At 41.2% G+C, this 22,797-nt stretch overlaps 1 protein-coding gene across 2 annotated transcripts in view; it reads right to left on the bottom strand.

Annotated features, from left to right (window-relative positions):
• UNC5C (unc-5 netrin receptor C) overlaps positions 1-22,797 on the bottom strand; it is a 261,148-nt gene that overhangs the window by 32,669 nt on the left and 205,682 nt on the right. The window contains exons 5-8 of one of the 2 annotated variants that reach the window (XM_069855594.1): positions 18,151-18,331; positions 16,243-16,410; positions 14,598-14,762; positions 445-501 (exon numbers count right to left, since the gene is read on the bottom strand). In XM_069855594.1, the coding sequence (XP_069711695.1) occupies positions 445-501; positions 14,598-14,762; positions 16,243-16,410; positions 18,151-18,331 (571 nt within the window). The remainder of the gene's footprint in view (positions 1-444; positions 502-14,597; positions 14,763-16,242; positions 16,411-18,150; positions 18,332-22,797) is intronic. The other variant, XM_069855595.1, reaches the window with a different exon arrangement.

Here is a 22,797-nt window from a genome sequence, read left to right as displayed (position 1 = left end):
CTGACCTCCAGTGCAGAGGTGAGAGCTGGCACATGTTGAAAGGGACTGATCAGTCTCTGCAAGCTCCTAGCTATCAGACCGTCAGTGTATTGGTCTTGAAATTTTTTTTCCTCATCAGTTCAGGAGGCACATCTCCCAGTTCTAGCTCAATTTATCCCTCCTCCACATTTCTTCCATTAGCTAAGGAAATTTTAATGAGAGGAGGGTTCGTTTTCTCCAGCTTCTGTTTCTGAGGCAGTACCTTCTATTTTCCTCATGCATAAGGGTTATCATTCGTCAACCCACTGACAGCAAAGCACCATGACTCCTGTCAAGGAAGCAGCATGCTACTTACTCTGCTGAATAGGTCCCTCTTTGACTAGTTATACAGAGCTGGTGTAATAGTAAAGCATGACCTAGCATCAAATTACCATCCAGGAATGTAAAATCAAACATTAAACTTACAAGAAAATCCATATTCATTCTGGGTTCTCTGTTCAGTTGAAATAGGATAAATGAAACCTTAAAAAGAGAGAAATTAAACGAAAATGGGAACAAAATCAAATTAATGAAGAGAACAAAAAAAGGGAATAATGAAAAATGGTTTAATTAAAAAAAGAAGGAAAAGAAACTGATGGCACTTTAAAGTTCTGATACAACACAGAATTATGATTTTGCATCCCCTGTCTCCTCCATAGCCTTACTAAGTATTAATAAGCAGGCAGATTGAATTTTGAAGCCAAAATTGGTCTCGAGTCACTAACTTTGGAGTGCTTGAAGTCTTCCTTTTATTGAGCATAAACTCTAATGGATCTAATTTATTTCAGACATCTAGGGTCATTAGCATATGGAAAGTCTTTTTGCCTATCCCTGCCATATGCTTTAATTCCCAGGACATGTTTGGTGAGGCTCTAAACAGTTTTTTTATTTAATTATAGTAGCTTGCTGTTGATCTAATAGAGCTAAGGGAGACCTATCGTCACTGGTCAGAGGTTAAATACCCATTTGCTGAGCAAAATCCATGCACAAAGCCCTCTCTTCTATATTTCCTTGGAATTACTTTATCCTGTCTTTAATATGTGTTCAATAGGAATTCCTGAGGGAGCAAAGAATTTGTCAGCAAATGGGGAACTGAGTGGCTTCTCTTCGAAATCATTACAAAATCAATAAGACCCCTGGGGTCCTAACATTATTTATTTGAAGTCTTTGCAAGCACCACATATTGACAAAATCGTAACACAATTTATAGCTGTATTTCAGAATGGATAAATGAAAGAGATGGTTTCTTTTGTGTTTTCTTTCTGCATCTCCTATAGCACAGCACACTGGAGCTGCTTAGTTTGCACACGGGTCCTATGAACTCGTAAAGCATCTTCCAACTGCTTTCCATCCACATGGGGACTGAGTGAAATGCTCCAAGTCCCATCCTGCTGGAAAGGTAAATGACAGATCTGAACTAAGCAGAGCAGTCACTGTCAGGGATGGCATTAGAATATATGTTAGACAGAAGATACCTGTTCTCCGTCACCTTCTCTTCAGTGCTTTCGAAGGGAAATTCACCCCCTCTCCTTAGATCACACTGTGAGAGGCTCACATAGCTGGGGACTCCCTGCAGGTGAAATGAAACTGGAAAATGTGCTCCTGGTGTGTGCCTAATGCACAGGACGGGCGTATTACAGGAGTAATAATCCCCAGCTCCCAGAAATGCTGAGTTTGGGTGATTGGCATCTATTGCACTTTACATAGCTCTTCTTGCTAGGCCGCACTGCTTGCTAATGAAGGTATAGTCTACCCCAGTTGCAGGTACAGACAGACCTCCCCCTGAAGTTTCCAGACATTAACTATTATGTAAATGTTACCTTAACTGAAATACCAGAGCAAGAAGAGCTGCTTTTTGATGATGATGTTTATTCTGAGGCATCCTGGGACAGACCATATTGCCTGTAATATCTATATAACACTATTTTATAGCAATGGCTCCAGCCCTACAAACGCTTTTAGAAATATTATCTTCTTGCATGAATTTATTTGCTACTTTGAGTCAAATTCACCTAGGTATACTCTCAACATGCCTATTCAATCTTTCATAACAACTGCTTCTTATTCCTACTAGTCTAGAAAAAAACCCAATCAAATGTCAATCAACTTCTGAGGGCTTGAGTGAGTGCTCAGCAAGTCTGGGCACAAATTTACAGTACCCTAATTACTTGCCACATAATCCACAAATGAATGCTGAGGCCCATAGTTGACCTAAATTTCAGCTATAGCCTTATGCCCAACACTTTCTTTGGCAAGATGTCTCTGGAGAACAATAGGCAACCTGCAGGAAATAAGAGGCAGAAGGACAAAGTGGAGTTTAGACTGGCTGCATCTCTGAATGCCTTTTTGCATTGTACTCAAATCCACTTAGAAAGCTGAGGGTATCTCCCTGAACTTCATGTACCCCAACACATTCCCAGGGGAGCTGGCATGGTGCAGCACACGTCCTTTGCCTTTGCATCACCCACAGAGCTCGAGCTCACTCAACGCAGAGCCAGAAAAGCTATTTCTCTCTCCTTACACTGCATTTCAGCTGGTAAGTTTTGCATTCAAGGCTGTGTGTCATTCCTGCCACATCTGAAGTGATCTAGCAACCGTCACTCAATGGGCACAAAGAACTGAATTTGCTCTGATATTACAGAAAGCATTCTTTCCTACTGGGAAAATGGAAATTCAAATTCAAGTCTTTCCAGCAAAGTAAACAACTGTGGTCCTCAAATACTCTAAAAGAAATCTATGTCATTGCAACCTGTTCACAGACTCTCTTTGTGACAAATACTTATTTGTGGTTTACAAGTTTGCATAGATTCTCTTACTGATAAGTACAGAGAGCTACATAAGAACAACACCAATTTCTTCAACAGAAAAGTTTTGTGTATGTATTCGAAGGCACACATATTATAACAGGAGGAAGAGGTGAGGATACTGCTTGGTGCTTCCATTAGCCTTGCAAACCAACATGCTTAGCAAAAGTGAGTTTGATTTTATTCTCCTGAGCGTGCTGTGAACTGAACCAAGTACCCAACTCCAGCCAGCTGCTTCTGCGACAACATAGCCTTGGCTTGCACAAGTGTCTGGAAGGACACATTTTCAGTGCCAAGATGCCATGTGTTTGAGTCATGGGCATGCCAATTTTTTTGGCTGAGGGCTAAGAGCCACAGCTGACCAATCTGGTTGTAGATGGATGGCCACTCCTGCTGAATGTATAGTCCTTGTTGAGGCGATGGCACTACACAAGCCTGGTTGCGATGATCACAGAACCTTGTTTGCCCACAGTATGTCGACAGGCTCCCCTGGCTGAGGCTAGCAGAGCACTTCCCATGGGTTGACTGTTAGCATTTCAGCCAAGATCGTAACCCCGGCCAACCACTTGTCAAACGCCAGCTCCATTTGCACTTGCAAACTAAGCCGTTTGTCAGAGATCACTCAAATGTGGCAACTACAGACATCTTCTGCCACTTGGGAAGGACTTTTTAGAATAAAATTACACCCCTACACTCCAAAAGCACTCTTCCAAAATGGAGTGGGCATTGCAGTGCCAATGGCAAGCAGAAGGCTTGCAGCCATGCACTGAAGGTGGTGTGTGGGCAGGAGGTAGGGTTATTGCCATGCTTCCAGCACAAGAGCACAGGTATTGCTTTAGAAAGTTGGCTTTCACACTGGTCCCTCTCACTATGTCTTCAAACAATGAGAAAGGACATTTTCACCAGATAATGATACAAACCTGCTGGGATTTGTAATGAAATAATGAAGAATGACTTCCTTTCTCTCTTCAAAGTAACTGCAGTGAAAAGAAATCTTTTTTTAATGTTTTTTTTCCCCCTCCTTATATCAACAGCACTGCTTGGCAAGTACCTGAGGGACTTCTACCAGGATCATAAAAATTTTTAACGAGAGTGAATTTAGAAAGGTGCCGGTGTGTTTGACTCTGGGAAGTCTGCTAAGGCTTCTGACTCACACTCAGAGCAGCTGGTTTCACAGTGAGCTACTTGCTTTGAGAAAAGTAATTTAAGCTTCTTCCTACAGCTTGTTGGGAAATGTACATTTTCAAAGGGGCTTTTGATGTTTTGTTGTGTAACTTACTGCTGAATGAGTAAAATAGAAATAATCACACTTTACAGTTGCATAGTCCTTTCTGCTTGAGCCTCTTGGAGGCTTACCAAAAGTGAATATTTATTTCCTTCATTTTACTAGTACCTCACCCTATTTCATACCTGGAGAAGCAGTAGGAGGCTTGGGTTAACGGACAGAAATTGCACCACTGTAATTGCAGGGTAAATCCATTCATTAAAAAGCCTTTAATTAAGTTCATGTTTCTCCATGCATTCTATTTTATATTCCACTTTAGGCTTGTAAATACATTTTTTGTTCCTGTGGAAGTGCTTCTATCAAGCATTAAAGGGAAGCTTTTTTTAACTAAAGTAATTAGGCTGGCATAAATCCTTTGTACAAATGCAGATGTATCATTATAAGGGTGCATTACATAGGCAATGCCTATTCTCTTTCTATAAAGCATAGGAAGAGCAATTTTAGCACCTTTATAATGAAGTGACACAACAGGAAAAGTGAAAAAGGGTGAATACGTCAGACTGTACTGGAAAGACAAACCAGTCCAACATTGGTATACAGAAAAGACTGCAGCAGGCTATTTATCAATTTAGTTTAACTGAATTACAGCATCAGTCACACTTGCACTGATTTGAGTAATTGTGTCCATTTAACTAAAAAGATTCTGAAGCTCATTTAATTAGTTTGGTGCAGTTAGTAAAGGCAGACGCTGGAAGACCAGCCTGAGCATTCTCATCCCACATGTCTTGCTGTGACCTGGGAACACATTTGTGCCAGAGAACACATGAGACTCAACAGTGGGTCTCCGTGGCTGAATGGCCTCGAGCATATCTGCATATGTGGGACCATCTGCATTATGGGGTTAGCTTTGACAAACAGGCAGCCTGACCCTTTTGACAGCATGAATTCATCTGCTGTATTTTCCCTTGGGAGGAGTAGATAACCTTTTGGCCAAGTTGGGGGAAAATGAAGCATTTGGGAATGGAAGAATCTCAGATCTACGAAAGATAATTGTGCAGAGATTATGGCACTGACTCCCTAAGACTGGAATTGAAACAGAGTGTGACCAAATAGTCACCAAACCAACTTTTCTAAGCTCCCTTTTCTCCCACTGGGGAAGAATCTACCCTTAGAATATTCATGGGCTTATATACATCCATGGCATTCAGACTAGGATGTCAGTATCATGACCATGGGCATCCTGAAATACTGTGTTTAATTTTACTTAGAAGGTTCTGAGAATATACTGCCTTAGCTGGCAGACAGACATATTTTAAAGACAGCTTTTATTCCTGTGGTATAAAACAGTAGGTCATGACTTCATGCAGAGCAAACATAACTAGCTCCCCTTTTAGGTCCTTAATAGATTTTGCTAGCTTTCTAGTCATGCTGCATTTATATTAGTGGATATCAGTTTTAGAGTGAATTGATCAGATTATGAAAATATTTTATTCTGTTGCTTGAAGAAAATGAAATATTCACATAAAAGGGAAAGAAACATTCCCAGTTTTCCATTTGTCTTTTCCCTAGCTACTTTCTCTCTTCCCAGCAAGTAACTAGCTAAGTAGCTGAAGGTGATCTTTCCAGCCACTTATTTACTAGGGCTTATACAGTTTGGGTCGCATTTACAAAAATATTTACAACTATTCTGCAAAGAAATTGCTTTATCCCATTAGCTGCTGAGGTGACAGTTAATGATACATATTTTGAGAAAGTATCAAGGTCAGTGAGAGTTAGAGACTTGCACTTTCATTTAATAAAGTGAAGATTGAATAAAGCACACCATAACTGCTTGTTTCTTCAATGCATCATATTTTAATCTGGCACCACTTGCTTCTAATCTATAAATTCTCTTTACTTGCTATGTAGCAGTTTCAAAAGGAGCTAAGGTCATGTAATTATGCAGCCCTTTTGAAAGGCTAGCCACATGACATGTTTCAAAAACATCCTGTTGCAATGAACTTAACAGTTTGAGCATAATATATTCTAACAGCACTTTTCCCCCTTTTGGCTCCAAAGTCAATGCCCTTAAATTGCTTATAAGAAAAGAAAAGGGCACACACTCAACTGCTGCCTTTATTTCTCTACTTTGATGGCTTTATCCAGTGTAGCAACAACTGAAGTAGGACTAAGCTCTTGCTGGCACCAGGCTCTGAACCACAGAGCTATAATGGACAGATGAACACAGACTAATTATCACATGTAGATGTCTAAAATTTGAAGGAAGCAGTTCTTAGATGATTTAAAGTAGGTATGTAGTGCATACACATTACCTGACAGTTCACTGAAACAACCCTTTGTTTTTTTTGATAGATACACTTCAGATGAGTTTCAGTATTTAATAACTCAAAGCCAGTAAACTGTTAATTTTTCCCATCCCAGTCACAAAGAAGACGCATTCTGCATTCAATTGCTTTTGTTCTTAATTGCCACGATGAGGTCTTTTCTCAACATTAATTCAGCTATCTTCCTCTTCTACCCAGCTCCAGTGGTTCAGAATTTTAAATACAGTCTTTGGGTTTGGCTGATGTTTTCTATCATCAATCTCAGTCTCAGAAATGATCCTGAAGAGTTTGAATAAAATTGGGTTAAGAACTTTTTTTTTTTTAATATGGTTTGGCTTTGTTGATTTTTGAGTTCAATGATCTCAATGGGTAAAAGAGAGCATATATATTACTGTTTCCAAATTCCAGGCTCTAGAAATCCAGTTTTTCTCCCTTTTCCTGTAAAATGCCATTCTCAATTCAAATTCAGCCCAGTTTCAGATTTTGTAAAACTCCTCACTCCTGGGAAGAGATATCTAGCAATTCTAAGTTCTGAATTCCATTATAAAAAGATATTTTTGAGACAAAGCTGAAAAAGGCACACGGCTCTGCAGTGTTTGCAGCACTGCAACTGTAGCAGTGATCTAGCATTACTAGTCCTGTCTCTATCTAATGCCTCCTTTTGCCTTACCTAGTTCACCATCACCTCTTGGCAATCCTTCAGCTACTACCAGTTCACTGAGTTTGTTCATTACTTTTAAAGGAAATTCTAGATGAATACAGTGTGCAAAGGCTCAAAGCTTTCAAAAGACACTTGCAAAAAAGACTTTCAAGGACTTCCAAAAAATTAGTTGAGATGTGTTGCATAGTTTTCATCTAGCCCCTATGATGGAAAAGCAGTAACATATTCTCATGCTTGGAGAAGGAATTTAGGAGTCTTAACTTGCCATTCAGGAGTTTTAAATTGCTCCATGCAGGTCACACTGTCCAAAGACTGAGACTGCACAAGCTTCCAGTACACTTTCTTTTCTACAAGGAGTACAAGAGCAACCTTAGAGTAAACCCCTTATTCTGACTCTTTAGTGTTAAGGCTCCATGTTTATTTAACATGTTGCTAATGCAGATTTACCACAGGAAAAGTATTAACAAGAATCTTTGAACTGCAATTTGTTTCTCTTCCTATTTCCCAGAATTCTAGCACATTAAAAAAAAATATATGATATCTTATACCTTATTTGTGGTGGTTAAGAGTAAAAAACCCAAACCAACAACAAACTGTCGCTACAGCTGCAAAAAACTCTCAGTCAAAATGTGACCAGTTTCTTCCTATATCTGCCATTCTAAAGAAAGACCTTCATGTCTGCAGTAATGATGCTGAAGGTCAGATATGATATCAGGCTTCCCAGAGATAATGTGCAGTAATTTATTTTCCTTCTAAAGGACTAATTATTGGGATGTTCAGGGTGGGTAATAAACAGGGAGCTTGAGGCTTTGTAAGTGATTATTTACTTTGGCATTATCTCAGATCTTTTCTGATCAGGAGGTTAAATGGTGAGTCTCTCTCGTTCTGTCCTTCAGCAGGAGTTTATGATATTCTATAATTAAGATTGCAACCATGTTTTCATTTTAAATTAGATTCTTGACATTCTGTTAAATTTGTTAGAGAGGTCTTGTCTGAGTTTAAACATGCATGTCATCTATATGGGTGTGGGGGAAGATGGAAGAGTAATAAACTTGACAACTTGTTGCTAAGATTTAATGTAGCTTAGAATAGGCAAATTTGACACTATGCAATCTTTTATAGTTAAGGACTTTGGTGTTTGGCTAGATTTTAGGCCAGTCTTTAGCATCTTTAGAAGAACAGAACCTTAACACTGGGTTTGTTATGCATGACTGATAGCAAAAGTAAACACCTCTAGCTCAACAATTTGCTAGATTGTGTGTTTGCAAATTCCTTGTTTGCAATGACTGCATGTTAAATAGACTTCTGGGGTTTGCTTTCCTTTGCAGTTGTAGCAGGACAAGAGCAAGTGCATTACAGCGAGGGCTGAGATAAGGACATGGCGTAACATTGAGGGGATGTATGGCAAACAGCTAGATGAAGGAAGGGACAGCTGGAAGAGTATCTAGAAGAGAACAAAACTGCTAGGACTGCTGGAAAAAGGGCTCATGGAAGGTATGAGTTATTTACATAGATGTTCAGACACACATCAAACTATTTGGCAGGTCTATAACTCACAGGTAAAATAATTTGTATTCTCTAGCTTTCTGGCTTGTAACATCAAAAATCACTGAGACTCCACAACCAGTTCAACAGCTCAGGATTCACTTCACAAACTATAGCAACTTCCTTCCTCAACATGAGTGTTCATTTAAGGATGCTGCCAATGTTTTCATTATTCCTTTATGTAGAACACAGATTCAGAAACAGACAAAGCTGAGTTTTACTCCTGCTCCTGTCACTGATTCCCTGATGAACCTTAGGCTGCAACCTCACTCTGCCTGATATCCTGCCAGAAAAGCAAAAATCATGAAACATACCAACCTTTGTACACAGTAAGGAAAACATAAACATTCATTGTCACTGTATAGTTGTTTGGGGTTTTTTCCACTGTGAAGTTAATGTATCAGCTAAGACTCTATTATGAGCTTGCATTTTTCTTTTGAGTAAATTTTTTTTTATGTGCAGCAAAATAAGGGACGAATAAAAGAAAAACTCAAGGGAATTAAGAAGAATTAAAATCATAGATGGACAAGGTTGGGGGTTTTCTCCTCTCTGCATGGCTATAATAATTTTGAATTAGTTGAGATTTTTCAAAACAGCCTAGAGACTTTACAGCACTTGACTTTCATTAAAATTAATGTCGAGGTGGCCCTTTTTTAACTGATTGGGCTAAAACAGTGATTTCAGTGTCCTGGGTTCTGCTTACAACTGCACTTCTGTTTTCTCTCAACACTTTTATCTGCTTTGAGTAGCAGGCTTTCTAGGCAAGATCTCTCAGTTGCAGAGAGCCCACCAGAGCGTGGATGTTTCTCAGCTGGGGATTTCTCATGTTGCTACAATAAAAATAAAGATGAGTTGTAACTCTGAGATGCGTGTATAAACTCCCTTGGCTGCTACACCATTATGAAGAAGCTGGGATGAAAACAGAATAACACATCTTTTTACTCATCTCAAATAACAATATTACAGAAAACTTCTCCTATGAACAGATGAGATACATTCTTCAAATGAATGAACTCTTCCTGCCAGGTCTCAGCAAAACAGGCCAGGTGGCTATATCATTATACTGACAGACTGAACATATTAGAAGTTCTCTCTTGACCCATATGCTCTTAATAAAAGGTTTTATTTCATTCCTCTGCACACACAGGCTTCTGTTGCAGTCTCCCTTGAGAGATTTCTACTTACCTCATGGAGTGTGGAAAACATTCCCCTGCTCTTTGCACACTAATTTGCTCTGGAGGACCACAGGTCCTCACCAAACTGCTCTGTTCTGTCATTCTTCTCTGAATATGTTCTTTCAAAACAAGCCAAAAGGGGAAAAATGCTTATTTCATCAAAGATTCTGGCACATTACATTAAACCAGCAAGGTATGAGCAGAATATGTATGTTTTGGGCAGAAAGAGATGTTACTATCAGGTTAACCCCCTTTCAACTCAAGATCTGTGTATAAACAGGCACAAGACTGGAAAAGGGCAACAGTTAACCATTTTGTGCACAAGCATGACAAACTGTATTTTTTCCACTTGCTTAGACACTGTCATTCTGTGATGGAACTTGACTAACTTCACACCACCTTTCAGACCTGAATTTCGAAGTACTTGGAAAATATAGATTTGATGTCATCATTTCACACCAATTCACTCTCAACTAGGGGGCAGCCTATTTTAACAAGGAATGGAATTACTAAACTGATAATAACATCTTCACCATGGTATAGGTGCCTTTGTCTCAAGTTGTGTGTCCACTATTTGAATTTCCAAGTACTTAAGATGCATGCAGTGAGGGAACAAAAGTGACCCAAGACTTGAAGATAACTTGAACCTTTTCTTCCATTCTTTAAGTGGTAGTAGCATGTCGCAGTCTTTCATGCTAATTTATTTAAATCCAAAGTAACAAAGGAAAAGTCCACACTGGATCTGAAGACACTTCACAACGATTCACAAGTGGAAATTTCCTTTTGGGCCTACTGAATGATGGACTTGTATTCCATGTTGTGAGACTGCACAAAGTAAACAGTTTTTACTACGTGGTGCAACAGCACTATTTATGTAACTATGTAACCCATAGTTCTGAAGAGACAACATGTGCTTCTGTATTTCCTTGCTGCTGCAAGATATCCTGTTTTCAAAAAAATTGAAAGCACAACTCAGCCAGCATCTTATGAAAGGCCACAGTGGTCTACTAAAGCCGAGACTGAGCTGAACAGCGGGCACTGGTTGTCACTTTCTGGCTGTGCTTCTGTCAACCCTGCGCATCACAAGCATGATATTGACAAAAGACCAACAGCTTTACCATCATGGACAGGCATCAACCTCATGCCTATGGACTTTAGGTACTTAGTTATTCAGGGCAGGGAGAATACAGATCTGAACACTGTTGCTTCAGATCCTCAACAGAAAGGACATAGGTGACATCCTTTGAGCATGACGGTTGCATGTAATAAGTCTCCAATATAACCATGCAACACAGCTAACTCTCTTAACAGGTTGTCCCCCTGTTTCTGATTACCAGCAGCATTTTACGCATAATGCAAAGCAGGATTTGGCCCACTAGGGACTGTTGGCCTCTGTTTGATACCACACACATGATCTTAAAGTCATTTCAGACTGGGCCCAGCAAAACACTATCCCTTGTGTGTAGCTTTAAGCATATTTGTGATCTAGTGAACGGAATTACTTGTACTGAAGTGCTGACGTTTGAGCCAGCAGCGGAGTGCTTTACTTTCTTAGTCCCCACACAGAACACCCACCAAAGTCATTAGGCAGGATGAGTGGAGGGCTAATTGCAGTGTTTCAGTTTATAGCAATCCCCTGTGAGATGTAGTGTGTGCCTTTAAAAGTGTTATTCCTTGCACTGAAGTATTTACCACAGTGCTTATACTTCAAATGAGAAATAATGCAACTATAGAGGCAATAATGCAACTAGTGTGGGTGGTAACCAGCCAATTCCTCTAACACCTACAGCATACTTTGTTCCAGAAGATCATATTAATGCTATTATGAGAATTACAAAATTGTTATAATGGGACCTGCTAGGCAATATTGTGTATTTGGAAACTCAAAATAGTAATGACCGCCCTAAATTTTCACAACAACTGCTTTTCTTCTTCAGTGCAGCCTACTGTCTCTCTGCAGGCTCTCTAGTTTAATGACTGTTCATCCTTTCATATTAACAGAAAAATACCAACTTCTGGATAAGGGAGTGTATGTGTGTACTAGCAAGATCATTAGTCAGAATAAATGTGACAGCATAGTTGCACAAGAAATGCCACCGTCAGTGGTAAGCACAAACTACAGCTTTGGGTGTAAAACACTGTAATTACAAGGGATGAAGAAAGCTCCACAGTTTTTATCCCCACAGAAATCAATAGTGGTGCAGACTGCTGCTCTTTGCTGGAGCAGGGGCACTCTGATGAAAGAGCTTATTGATTTAGCCAGCTGATGCTACTGTGGTGAATAATAGACTAGAGGAGAAGGGGGTTTGTAAATTAGACTCATTCAATCCAAGATTTTCCAGGATATCTTTCATGTACAGCTATACAGAGAAATATATTTACAAGTAGGTTTTTGTCAAAGCAATAGCCTAGTGACTCCTGGTGAGAGGGTCAGTCTACAGTTTGTCAACCACACTCACAGTGCTAAAGTCAACCTTCAAGCTCTCACTGAAGACTGACACTAGGAAGGAAGCACCAGGGCACCTAGGAGCAGGATTTAACTATGGTGCAGGTAAGCAGCTGACAAACACATCTCCTGGAGGCTGTGGCTGCAGAGGAAAGGTGGCTGTGGCTTCACCCATGCCATCTGTGCTATAACAGACTGACTGGCATGAAGGTGTTGGAAAGTCTGCTGTGGATCCACAGATCCCCAGGCTAGGAGAAACGTCAGTGCCAAGCCAGACCCACTAGCCTCAAATAACATGGAAAGAAGCATGGTGTTCAAGGAACGAAAGGAATCCTGTGCTTCCAACTAGCTCAGCTAGCAGATTTGCTATGAATCTAGATATCCATACCAGCAAAAATGTAGGTGTTCAGATTGGTTTTGCATAAATTGAGAAGGAGAAAGAAAAAAAAGAAAAGAGGGAGAGCAGCAGGCACAATGCCACCAAGTAAGGCAAATCAATCTTCTCAGCAGTGATGGATTGGGGAGCAGGACTCTAAGTTTTACAGGCATATGAAACCCCGTAAGTATGAAGACACCATTAAAACACTACCATTAAATTCCAACACTGAAGGATGATCATAGCCCTTGGAACTAAGCAGGTCAATATGTGACTGTATATTTTTCATTACCATTTTTAATATACACATATATGAAGCAGAATAGGACTCATAACAGCCTCTCCCTCTCTCCTGTTGAAAACCTCTTCTTTATACCCAGCATCCACTTTCACAAATAAAATGCAATATACCATCAACAGATAAATGAGATCCCTACAGGGCTTTTATTCTGCCGTACCATTATATCTACTTTTTCACAAGATTTCTGCTTAAATGGCTCTCTTTATGCGCATAAACAAAGATGATATACACCTGTCTAAATATAATCTGATAGTAAAGAGCTCTTCTGTATGGAGAGATGTATCCTTTCTTCTAATTTACCATAATGACTTATTCACACTGCTGGAGCTAGGGGTATATTAGCTTCCCCACTATAAAAGTCACCAAGGTGTTATACAGCAAGATGCGGCTGGGTTTTTATTTGTTTTCTGTCTTTAGAAAAGAAAAAAAGAGGAGTTCTGAATCTTACTTTTCTGTTTTTTTGACAAAAACCAAATGTTTTGAGGATTTATTGCTTTATAGGTTGCTGACAATGGCTAATAGCTTTTAATGTGATGAAAGCGTGTGTACAAGCCACACTGAAACAGCTTTTTTGTAAAGAAACTGCAGAGCAAATGGCCATGCTGTGTCATAGGATAGCTCAGAGACTGTTGCCAGCACAGCAGCTACCTATGTGGCACTTTTTCAAGAAGTAGAGCTATTTATTAGCTAGTAGTGTCACTTTACTGTCATCATGACTATTTCAGTCAAAAGTCACCTGCCTCAAAGAATAAAATTTCCTGAGTACTTTTTCATGAGAGAACTCAAAGCATTTTGTGATCTGGACACACAGATACTGCATAGTTAAAGCCACAACTCTTTGGGAAATGGAGAGCTAAGACTCAACAGAGAAGTACTGCAGAGATAGAATGAAGGAACAGAAGAGAGGTGTATGTGAGGATTTTAGCCCAGGTTATAGTGCCAACGAAATACGCAAGGAAGTTTCAATACACCAGCAGAACAGAGAAGACCTCTATTTTGAGAAGGGAAGGAGTACAGAAGACTTACAGTTCATCAGTATATGTCAAAAACACACTAAAAGCCTTCTTTCCTTTACTTCTTGCTCTTATTAAGTCACAAAGGCAGGACCATGGTGTGAATAGGCACAGGCAGAACAGACTTCAGTGCTAAAGCAGATCTTCATGAGGTTGCAGCATGCTGATAATTATATATGAAGTTTGCATAGACACTGCATAGAGACAGGGTATCTCTTTCTACTACAGGGCACTCCAAAAAGGGGAATAACTATAACATGTAGAAGCACATGCACCCAGCGTTCCCAACAACAAGAAGTCACAAGCTGATCTGCTTTGCAAAGTTTAGTCTTTTGAAAATACTAGCTTTGCCCTAAACCTTCTACTTCTAATTTGCGTTGTTGTAATAGTCACTGCCAAGATTCCTCAGACAGATGCTGAGCCCGTATTAGAAAGAAGGGCTATTTGGTGAAGTGGGCAGGAAGGAGAGGGCTCTGATATAAGACTCTCTAATTCTTCACTGCTCAACTTCATAAACCTCAGACAGCATTACATTCATCTTCAGGAAAGAAAAGTGGGGTGTCCAGACTAGTGAGAACTGGATTAACTCATTTCTCCATCCTACAAAGGGTTCTGTGACTTTAGGTCATTAATGTTGATCTGCAGCTATTGCAGGCTTTTATGTGGTCACATACATCCCAGAACCTGGAGGCACCACAGCTGCACTTACCCTGCATGCAGAGCCCGTCGGTGCAGTTCTTGGACTGCAGCACCAGCCCCTCGCAGTCCTTCCCCCCATTCTTCGGTGCTGGGGCCGTGCACTCCCTCCGGCGCCAGTGGGTACACTCTGTGCCGCAAGTGGACCACTTGCTCCAGGATGTCCACTTGCCATCCACTGAGAAAAGGAAAGGACACGATTTGTTAGGGGGTACATAAAATTGAGACCAAGCAAGAGTGATGTGCATCTTGGCACAAGCCAGCTTGCAACGCCTGGCCATTCCCAGCAAGGTAGAAGAATTGCCAGTCTGCTCTTCTTAAAAAGAGTCAGTTGGCTCTTCTTAAAGCCCTGTATCTGGCCTGTAAATGCATGGTCTCCCTTTCCATTCCTCCTGCCCTGGTCTGATTCCTGCTCTCTCCTCACTTTTTTATAAACTTGTCAGCAGTTTATCTGTGCTCAAAGTGTACAACAAAATGAACAAGTGTGGAATCTGTGATTATTTTTTGGCATTTTTTAATACAGAGGTTAACAGAAATTCTTCTTTAGCAGGAAGATATTTAATGTTAAATATTTTGTATTAAGAGAAATATATAGCGGTGCTGATCTATTTCACATAGGCAGAATCAGGAATGTGTTTAGCACATTTCAAAAGCCTTGCAAATGATTTTCAAAAGCACTGAATTAATCAGTTGAAGAATAAATCATGAAATTGTTCCAATAATGTGGCCTGAGCCAGGAGTCTGTCACTTGGAAATGTGACCTGAGGTGACACTTTAGCTCTTAAGTTTCACCCACCACTAAGACCCAGAGTTGGAAGGCCAAGCTTCACAAGCTGCATATGACCTCACTGCACTGGATTGGAGTGGGACGGCAGAGATAGCAACTTCCTAGCAGGTCCTGTTGTGAAAATTCAAAATTAGAAGAGGGTAGATTTAGACTAGATATAAGGGAGAAATTTATTTACAATGTTTGACCAGTGAGGTGGTAGATGCCTCATCCTTGGAAACATTGAAGGTCAGGTTGAATGGGGCTCTAGGCAACCTGATCTTGTTAAAGAGGGGGTTTGGACTTTATGACTATTCTATGATTTTATGAAGACACTGGACAATAAGAAAGATGGTAGAACTTTGTCACAGAAAAGCCATTAACTACCTTGCGTGTCCTGAAGCAATTTTGAATTTTTCAGAAGTTTACATTTAAATACCTTTTAAATGTATGCATACATATCTCTTTCCAGGATAAATGACTTTATGTTTGAAGTCAGGTAAACACGTTTCAACTTTAACATACACACCGCACATGCTCCACTCACTGTGACAGCTGGACTGAAGAGATATTGCAAATATATTTGTATCACAGTTCCAGAGCTTTCAACATTTATCTTCTACAATGTGAAGCTCTGAATGTTCCCTAAACCCCTTGAATTACCAGGGCTGTAACACTGATGCAAGCTGTGTGCAAAAGTAGGGCTGAATCCCTTGGTGCTTGATATAACGTGCTCGCTATTTTATCTACTTATGTAATACAATTTCATGTTCATCCACTAAAATGTTGGATTTATTAATAAAGAGAAGGAGACTTTTCTAACTGTCCTCTCCTGAAATGACTGGCGACAGATAAACTGTTTATCCAGGGCTATGAACTGTTCATACTGAACCTGGACAGAGAGTGGTGCAGGCTATTTTCTGAACACTCTGGCCCTCACAGAAGGCACCACCGTTGAGTGGGGCAGGATTGGTGCAGGTCCTCGTACGCTTCTGGAAGCCTCTCCCACATCGGCTGTTACACACTGACCACTCAGTCCAGGTAGACCAGCCTCCGTTCACTGAAAAGCAAGAGAGAAATAGCATGACCACATAAGTAAGCCATCCTGGTCTGTCCAAAGGTGCCTTTGGCTCTCTCATGTTGCTTCCAACAGTGGTCAAAAGTGATGGTTGGGAAGGAACAGTGAACAGACACAAACCCACCTTTCCAACGTACTGAATGTACAGCATGCCAGAAGTCATTGTACGAGTTGAAGGAATGACGATGCTGAGTTAAAACTACCATTTGATGACTATTAGGGCTAGCAGGTAACCTGCCATCTCCTGAAAAACAGCCTGATCCAGCACTAAGCACCTAGTGATGTGCATACAGCTGAAATTCCTGCAGATCCAGAGAGTACCAGCATCTCTGTCAGTCAGAAGCCTGCACTCTGAAAGCTGCACCATTTTCCAGCAGAGGTAACCTACAGCACATTCTCAGATGCATCCACCATTTATGCAGGGTGAGACATTCCCATGCTGTGATGAGGAACTAAAAATTTTCTCTCCCATTATTTCCAGAAGGTGATTTTAGGATGCCAGGGCAACCTCACTCACCTGTCTGTGGACATAGGTGGTGCATATGAATGTCCCAGCACTTCCATAACAGATATTTAAGCTACTCAGAATGAACTCACGCTAAATGCATTTTTATTTGTAGACTTTTGGAGGATATTTATCTCTGGGTAAATATTTATGCTGACTCTTTGTCACTCACCTAAGTTTCTGGGACAGGTGTATGGATGAAGAAGGAGCTGTGCTGCTCTATGCCATAATGTCATTGTCAGGGTATGGATAACACATTAATTGCTCAGATTCCCTAGACCCAAATGTTTGTAATATGACATAACCCTTAAGCAGCTCTGGTAGCAAACCTCATAAAAATGGCTGTTCCTCTACAAACATCTCTTGACTGCACTGTTGAAAAAGATGCTGTATGTGTATGAGGAAGAGTTGTGGTATGCCTACATCTGTATGTTCCTGCATTCATCACAGTTACAAAACACAGTGCTCTTGTACAGTCCATCTCTCAATATCACAAACACTGCTAATCAGCTCAATTCAGTCAATTTCTATAAAACCTGAACTAAGAGGCCCTCATTGTAACTTCAGGGAAGCAACTGCTTACGATTAAATCTAACTGCTACCCTGAATATGCAATGAATATTATGGATAATCATAGGGTTTTTTTCCTACTTGTCTATACTATAATTAAGCTGATTGTACGGAACACCAGGACAGTCAGCTGGCACATTGTCAGAGCAGGTTTTGTTCCAGTGGGTACCTCTGCTTGGAATGCATTAGGGTGGTAGCTTTGCAGGGGTAAAGTCTTGAATTGCAACACAGGCTGAAAGAGATGCCAGCAGGGCATCTCATCCAGTCCCTCCTCTGTCAAACAATGGCCATCCTCAATATTATATCAGGACCGCACTGGACGACGTGCCCTAATAGCTCCTTGCTGCTTTCAGCTGGCGTGTGTTGCAACATGGGGAGCAACTGCCTTCCCTTCAATAAGGCAACCGGCTGTTTGTGTAGGTGCCTGTTCCTCCTTTAATGCTATTGTCTGTTACCAAGCCATCAGACATGTACTTCTAAGTGTTTTCAGTCCCTGCATACGTCTACTAGTTAACAGGCAGCATAGGCAGCCCAGCCTGGTCACTGACCACCGTTAGGAGTTGCATACAGGCATTTTGCATCCCTCTCCTGTCCCACCGCTTGCTTTGTGTGTCCATCCACATGCAGCAGTACAAGGCATCACTTACCATAGACAATCACAGTTGCTGTGGTACTTTTCCTTTTGGCCACAATGTTTTTGGCCACACAAGTATAATTGGCTGTGTCAGAAAGCCGAGCTTGCTTGATGATCAGGTTGTGATCAATGGTGATGTAAAAATTTCGATCTTCCACTGGATCAATCACCTCTTCATTCTTCAGCCATTCAACCTTGGGTTTGAAAGGGACAGAGGGGAGGCAGTGAGTCAGCACCTAGTCACACTCCAACAGGCACAGTATCTGTGACTAGTGCTCATACCAGAAAGTGCTATGAGCCAAGGCACATCACAAAGGACTCGCCTGAGGCATACTGCCAACTGAAATAAACCCCTATGGCAGATACACAGGAGAACACCTGTCACACTTGTGCTTCCCTTCAGGTCCCCTTCCCTCCCACCCATCCACACAAGAGTTGTCTTGCCTTGCCTTGAAAATATCAATGCATTTTCAAAGGCTGTCAGCTACTGTACAAAGACAAATAGTTGATCTGTGTTCTCAGAGTCTGAGGCACAGGATAAGGAAGGAGTGACACCTTAGGGTGATATCCAAACCCAGAAAATTCCATTAGAATATCAGAAATCCTAAAACAGCAGAGATCTTATCTATTCTTTTCTTCATCTTGCTTAATTAGGCAGTTAATAATGCAGTAACCTTGGATGTACTTGCCCTGGATCTAATATAACAAGGCCCTATACCAGAGCAGGTCATACTAGCAAATTACAAACATACTAATGTATTTAAGCATTCATGTGCTCACATATACATGCACGTTATTGTTTTGCTGCAATCACGATTAAACAAAACAGAGACAGTTTCCAAGGAAATGGGGAATCACACAGACTACATCAGCACTTATTTTCCCTTTTCTTTATGTAAGCTATATTTTATTTTAATATAGCATAATTTCCTTGGTTACACAGAAAAATATTTTCATATGTGATTTTTAATCTAGACAATGTTCTCTTTCTTCTTAAAGAAACACCCTATTATATCCCAGCTGACTGCTGTAAGCCACCTTAATATAATTTGGCTGCAAATCTTGTAGCTTGTTTTCATTTGAACCCAGCATGCTTTGAAGGATGGGACTGGGGCCCTGGAAGGATCAAAGCCGGTCCTTCATGTCACTGCATCACTTCAGCTTGCACCCAGGATTTAATTAAAGGAAGAAAAACATAAACACTATCAGCCTACTGGACGCACAGGGTGCTAACTGGCAAGACCTGCTCTCACAAACCTCACTTTTCCAAAGACATTTGAGGAACTGCCTGAGCACTGACATACCCCAAAACCAACAGAGAACCTGCTTCCCCTCTGAGACAGCCATGTAGACCACCCTGTGCTGTGAGGAGAAAACTGATGCCCTCTCCTGGTGTTAAACAGCGGGCTCACTTCATTCTTGGATGGAGCCAGTTCAGTGCTGCTAGGACAGTGCTGGTGGACATGGGCTTGGATTCAAGCTGTCCAGTACCCACTACCCGTCTTTAGCCTGGGTGGATGTGCATTAGACATGAGCTGCCTCCAGACCTTAGTAAATGCAAAGTCATTGCTCCAAGGAAGGCTTGATTTAATTCTTCCTCTCCCACAGCAGTATATGGTAGCCTCACAATCGTTGATACTTTATAGCTTAAAGCTGGTGGTGCAAGAAGAGCTGTGGAAATTGATATGTGTCTGCAAGGAATAGGGCAGGAAGGAAAAGTATATAAAGCTTCAGACACTTACATTTCTGTCACTACTTCCATGTTTTACCATGGAAGATACAAGCTTTTTAGTCAATAACCTGGTTTTCCTTGCCAGCATGACTAAAATTGTTCTTCCTCCTTTCTGGAAGGTGGTAGGCTTAAGCTCTGCCTCCCATACAAACAAAATGCCTTTCTTGGGTTTAAATACCATTATTTATTTCTAGGATGGAGCACACAGTTGTGTTAGAACTATAAATGATGTTACACGTGCTGCCGCTGCTGTGTACCACCTTCAAGTCCATCTGTACTTTTCCTGCTCTCTGCACATTGAGGACATCAGGATGTCAGTGAGGACAGGACTACAGTCATCCCATGATCTAAGGCTCAGGCTAAAGGGTTTCTGGTGTGCTTTTCCAAGCACATACTCTAGCAGCCCCTGGCACTATGCAAGGCTCCACACTCAAGCATGCAGTTCTCTTTTTTCCAGTGCTCCGCAACACTTTCTCTCTCTACAAAAACACACATATCCATATTCTGTCTGGGTCTCAGCTGATTAGATAAAATTAAAGCTATGAGCATTAAATTCCCTTTCATCCCTGCAAAAACACTGAAGATGATATGAAAACAGGAGTTGCCAATATCAGAAAAAAAAAAGATACTCTATAATTCAGCATATTGCCTCTGACTCTTCATCAAATCTCTTAGGAAAAGGATCCTTTTCACCTAATGCTAGCAATAAAATATTAAGTTTGCAGAACAACAGGATGTCTTTTTTTTTTTTTCCTGAAAAATCTGTTTTGCCAGGACACTGGTACTGTGTGTGCATGTATAAACTCCACCTCTTTTACAGATGCATCTTCAGGATATCTAATTCAGTCTTCTTCTGGCACCCAGGTTTGTATGATGTCACGAATCTGTTTATGTAACACATGATAATGTCTCCAAATCTGAAGGGAGAAACTGATGGATGATTTGGCAAAAGACTTTTCCTTTCGTATACATTTTAGCCATCAATAGAACAACACCGAAAAAGAGCATACTCCTCCAGTGGTTGTGTTTTCTCCCTCAGTCCTTGTTGAAATGATAGCTAATTAAACACACTACAACATGCAAACGAGACTTTTGTTGGTACACATTTTCAGGTACTAATGGCCTCATTTTTTCTGGTGCTCTGACTGCAGTCCTCGGCACCTCCAAACATCTCTCAAGAAGGAGACTTATTTAACTGAGGTAATCAGAATAGGTGGGAGCAGGGTTGTTCTGTCACGTAAGTAGGAAGAGATCAGGTGTCAAATGTAAAAAGGAAGAGAATAAAGCAAAATGAAACAGTATGATTTATGAATGACAAGTATGCAAACTGTTATTACAGAAGTTAAAAGCAACGATGTCTTTTGATGTCATGTCATTCCCCAAGGTGCAGCCCTCTCACTGAAGTAGGCTGTTAAACCAGTCAATGCAGAAACTAATCCTGAATTTAATTCCGCTACCTGAATAACAGTGACTGGTGCCCTGGGGAAACTGCCATACTTGCAACAAGGCTGATAAATGAGGCAATGGACATGGAGCTACACTCCTCTGGGCAAGTGGACAGAGGGGCAGTAGCATACCCAGGGCCATTTCAAAGTCCACAGAGTGCCTGTCTTCACGGTCATTCCGAATCACATCATTATATCTCCATTTTTAAACTCTCTGGAGTTCCTAGAGTAGATCTTTGACTTTACCTAAATACTGAGGATATATATTTACCGTGTATAGTCACGATTACGTTATAGGTAATAAAGGGTCCACTAATAAGGCAATGTGACCGGCAGCCCATCTGAAGTGCCTCTATACAAACACACGAAGCTTGGGCAACAAGCAGAAGGAGCTAGAAGCTACTGTGCTATTAGAAAGCTATGACCTAGTTGCCATCACGGAAACTTGGTTGGATAAATCCCATGACTGGAATGTGACTATTGACAGCTACAGGCTGTTCAGAAGGGACAGACCAGGAAGCAGGGGTGGAGGCGTTGCCCTCTATGTCAGGAAATGGATAGAATGTGAAGAGCTGTCATTGAAGAGTAGCCATGAACAGTTTGAAAGCTTGTGGGTCAAAATTAAAGACAGAGGAACCAATGGGAACCTTGTGGTTGGTATATACTACAGGCCACCTGACCAAGGAGAGCCAGCTGGTGAAGTTGTCTTCCTCCAGCTACAGGAGGTTTCATGCTCATAAGCTCTCCTCCTACTCAAGGACTTCAATCACCCTGACACATGCTGGAAAAGTAGGCAAGCTGTAGGCAATCCAGGAGACTCCTGGAGTGCATTGATGACAACTTCTTAATCCAGGTAACAGAGATCCCCACCTGAGGGGACGCAATACTGGACCTGATGGTTACTAATACAAGTGGACTCATCAGTGACATTAGGATCGGAAGCAGCCTGGGCTGCAGTGATCATGCGCTGGTAGAGTTCAAGGTCCTGAGGGATATGGCACAGGCGAGGAGTATAATCAGGACCCTAAATTTCAGGAAAATAGACTTCCAGCTCTTCAAGGAGTTACTCAGTAGGATCCCCTGAGACATGTTCCTCGGGGACAAGGGAGCAGAACAGAGTTGGCGAATATTTACGAATGCTTTCTACAAAGCGCAAGAATGCTAGTCCTCATATGCAGAAAATCAGGCAGGGAAGGGAAGAGATCAGCACGGCTGAGTCAAGACCTCCTGGTCAAACTCAAGAACAGGAGAGAACTGCACAGGCAGTGCAAGCAGGGAGAGGGAACCTGCGACGTGTATAGGGATGCTGCCCAGTTGTATATGGATGAGATCAGGAAGGCCAAGGCGCAGCTGGAGCTGAGCTTGGCAAGGGAAGTGGAGACCAACAAGAAGAGCTTCTACAGGCACATCAATCAGAAGAGGAAGGTTAAAGAGAATGTACCCACACTGATGGATGAAAATAGTGACCTCGTATCAACAGACA

Source organism: Phaenicophaeus curvirostris, chromosome 4, assembly GCF_032191515.1.
Source record: "Phaenicophaeus curvirostris isolate KB17595 chromosome 4, BPBGC_Pcur_1.0, whole genome shotgun sequence".
In the NCBI taxonomy this organism is placed as follows: Eukaryota; Metazoa; Chordata; class Aves; order Cuculiformes; family Cuculidae; genus Phaenicophaeus; species Phaenicophaeus curvirostris.
The sequence above is the reverse complement of the archived record's forward strand: the minus strand, read 5'-3'. Positions and strand labels throughout refer to the sequence as shown.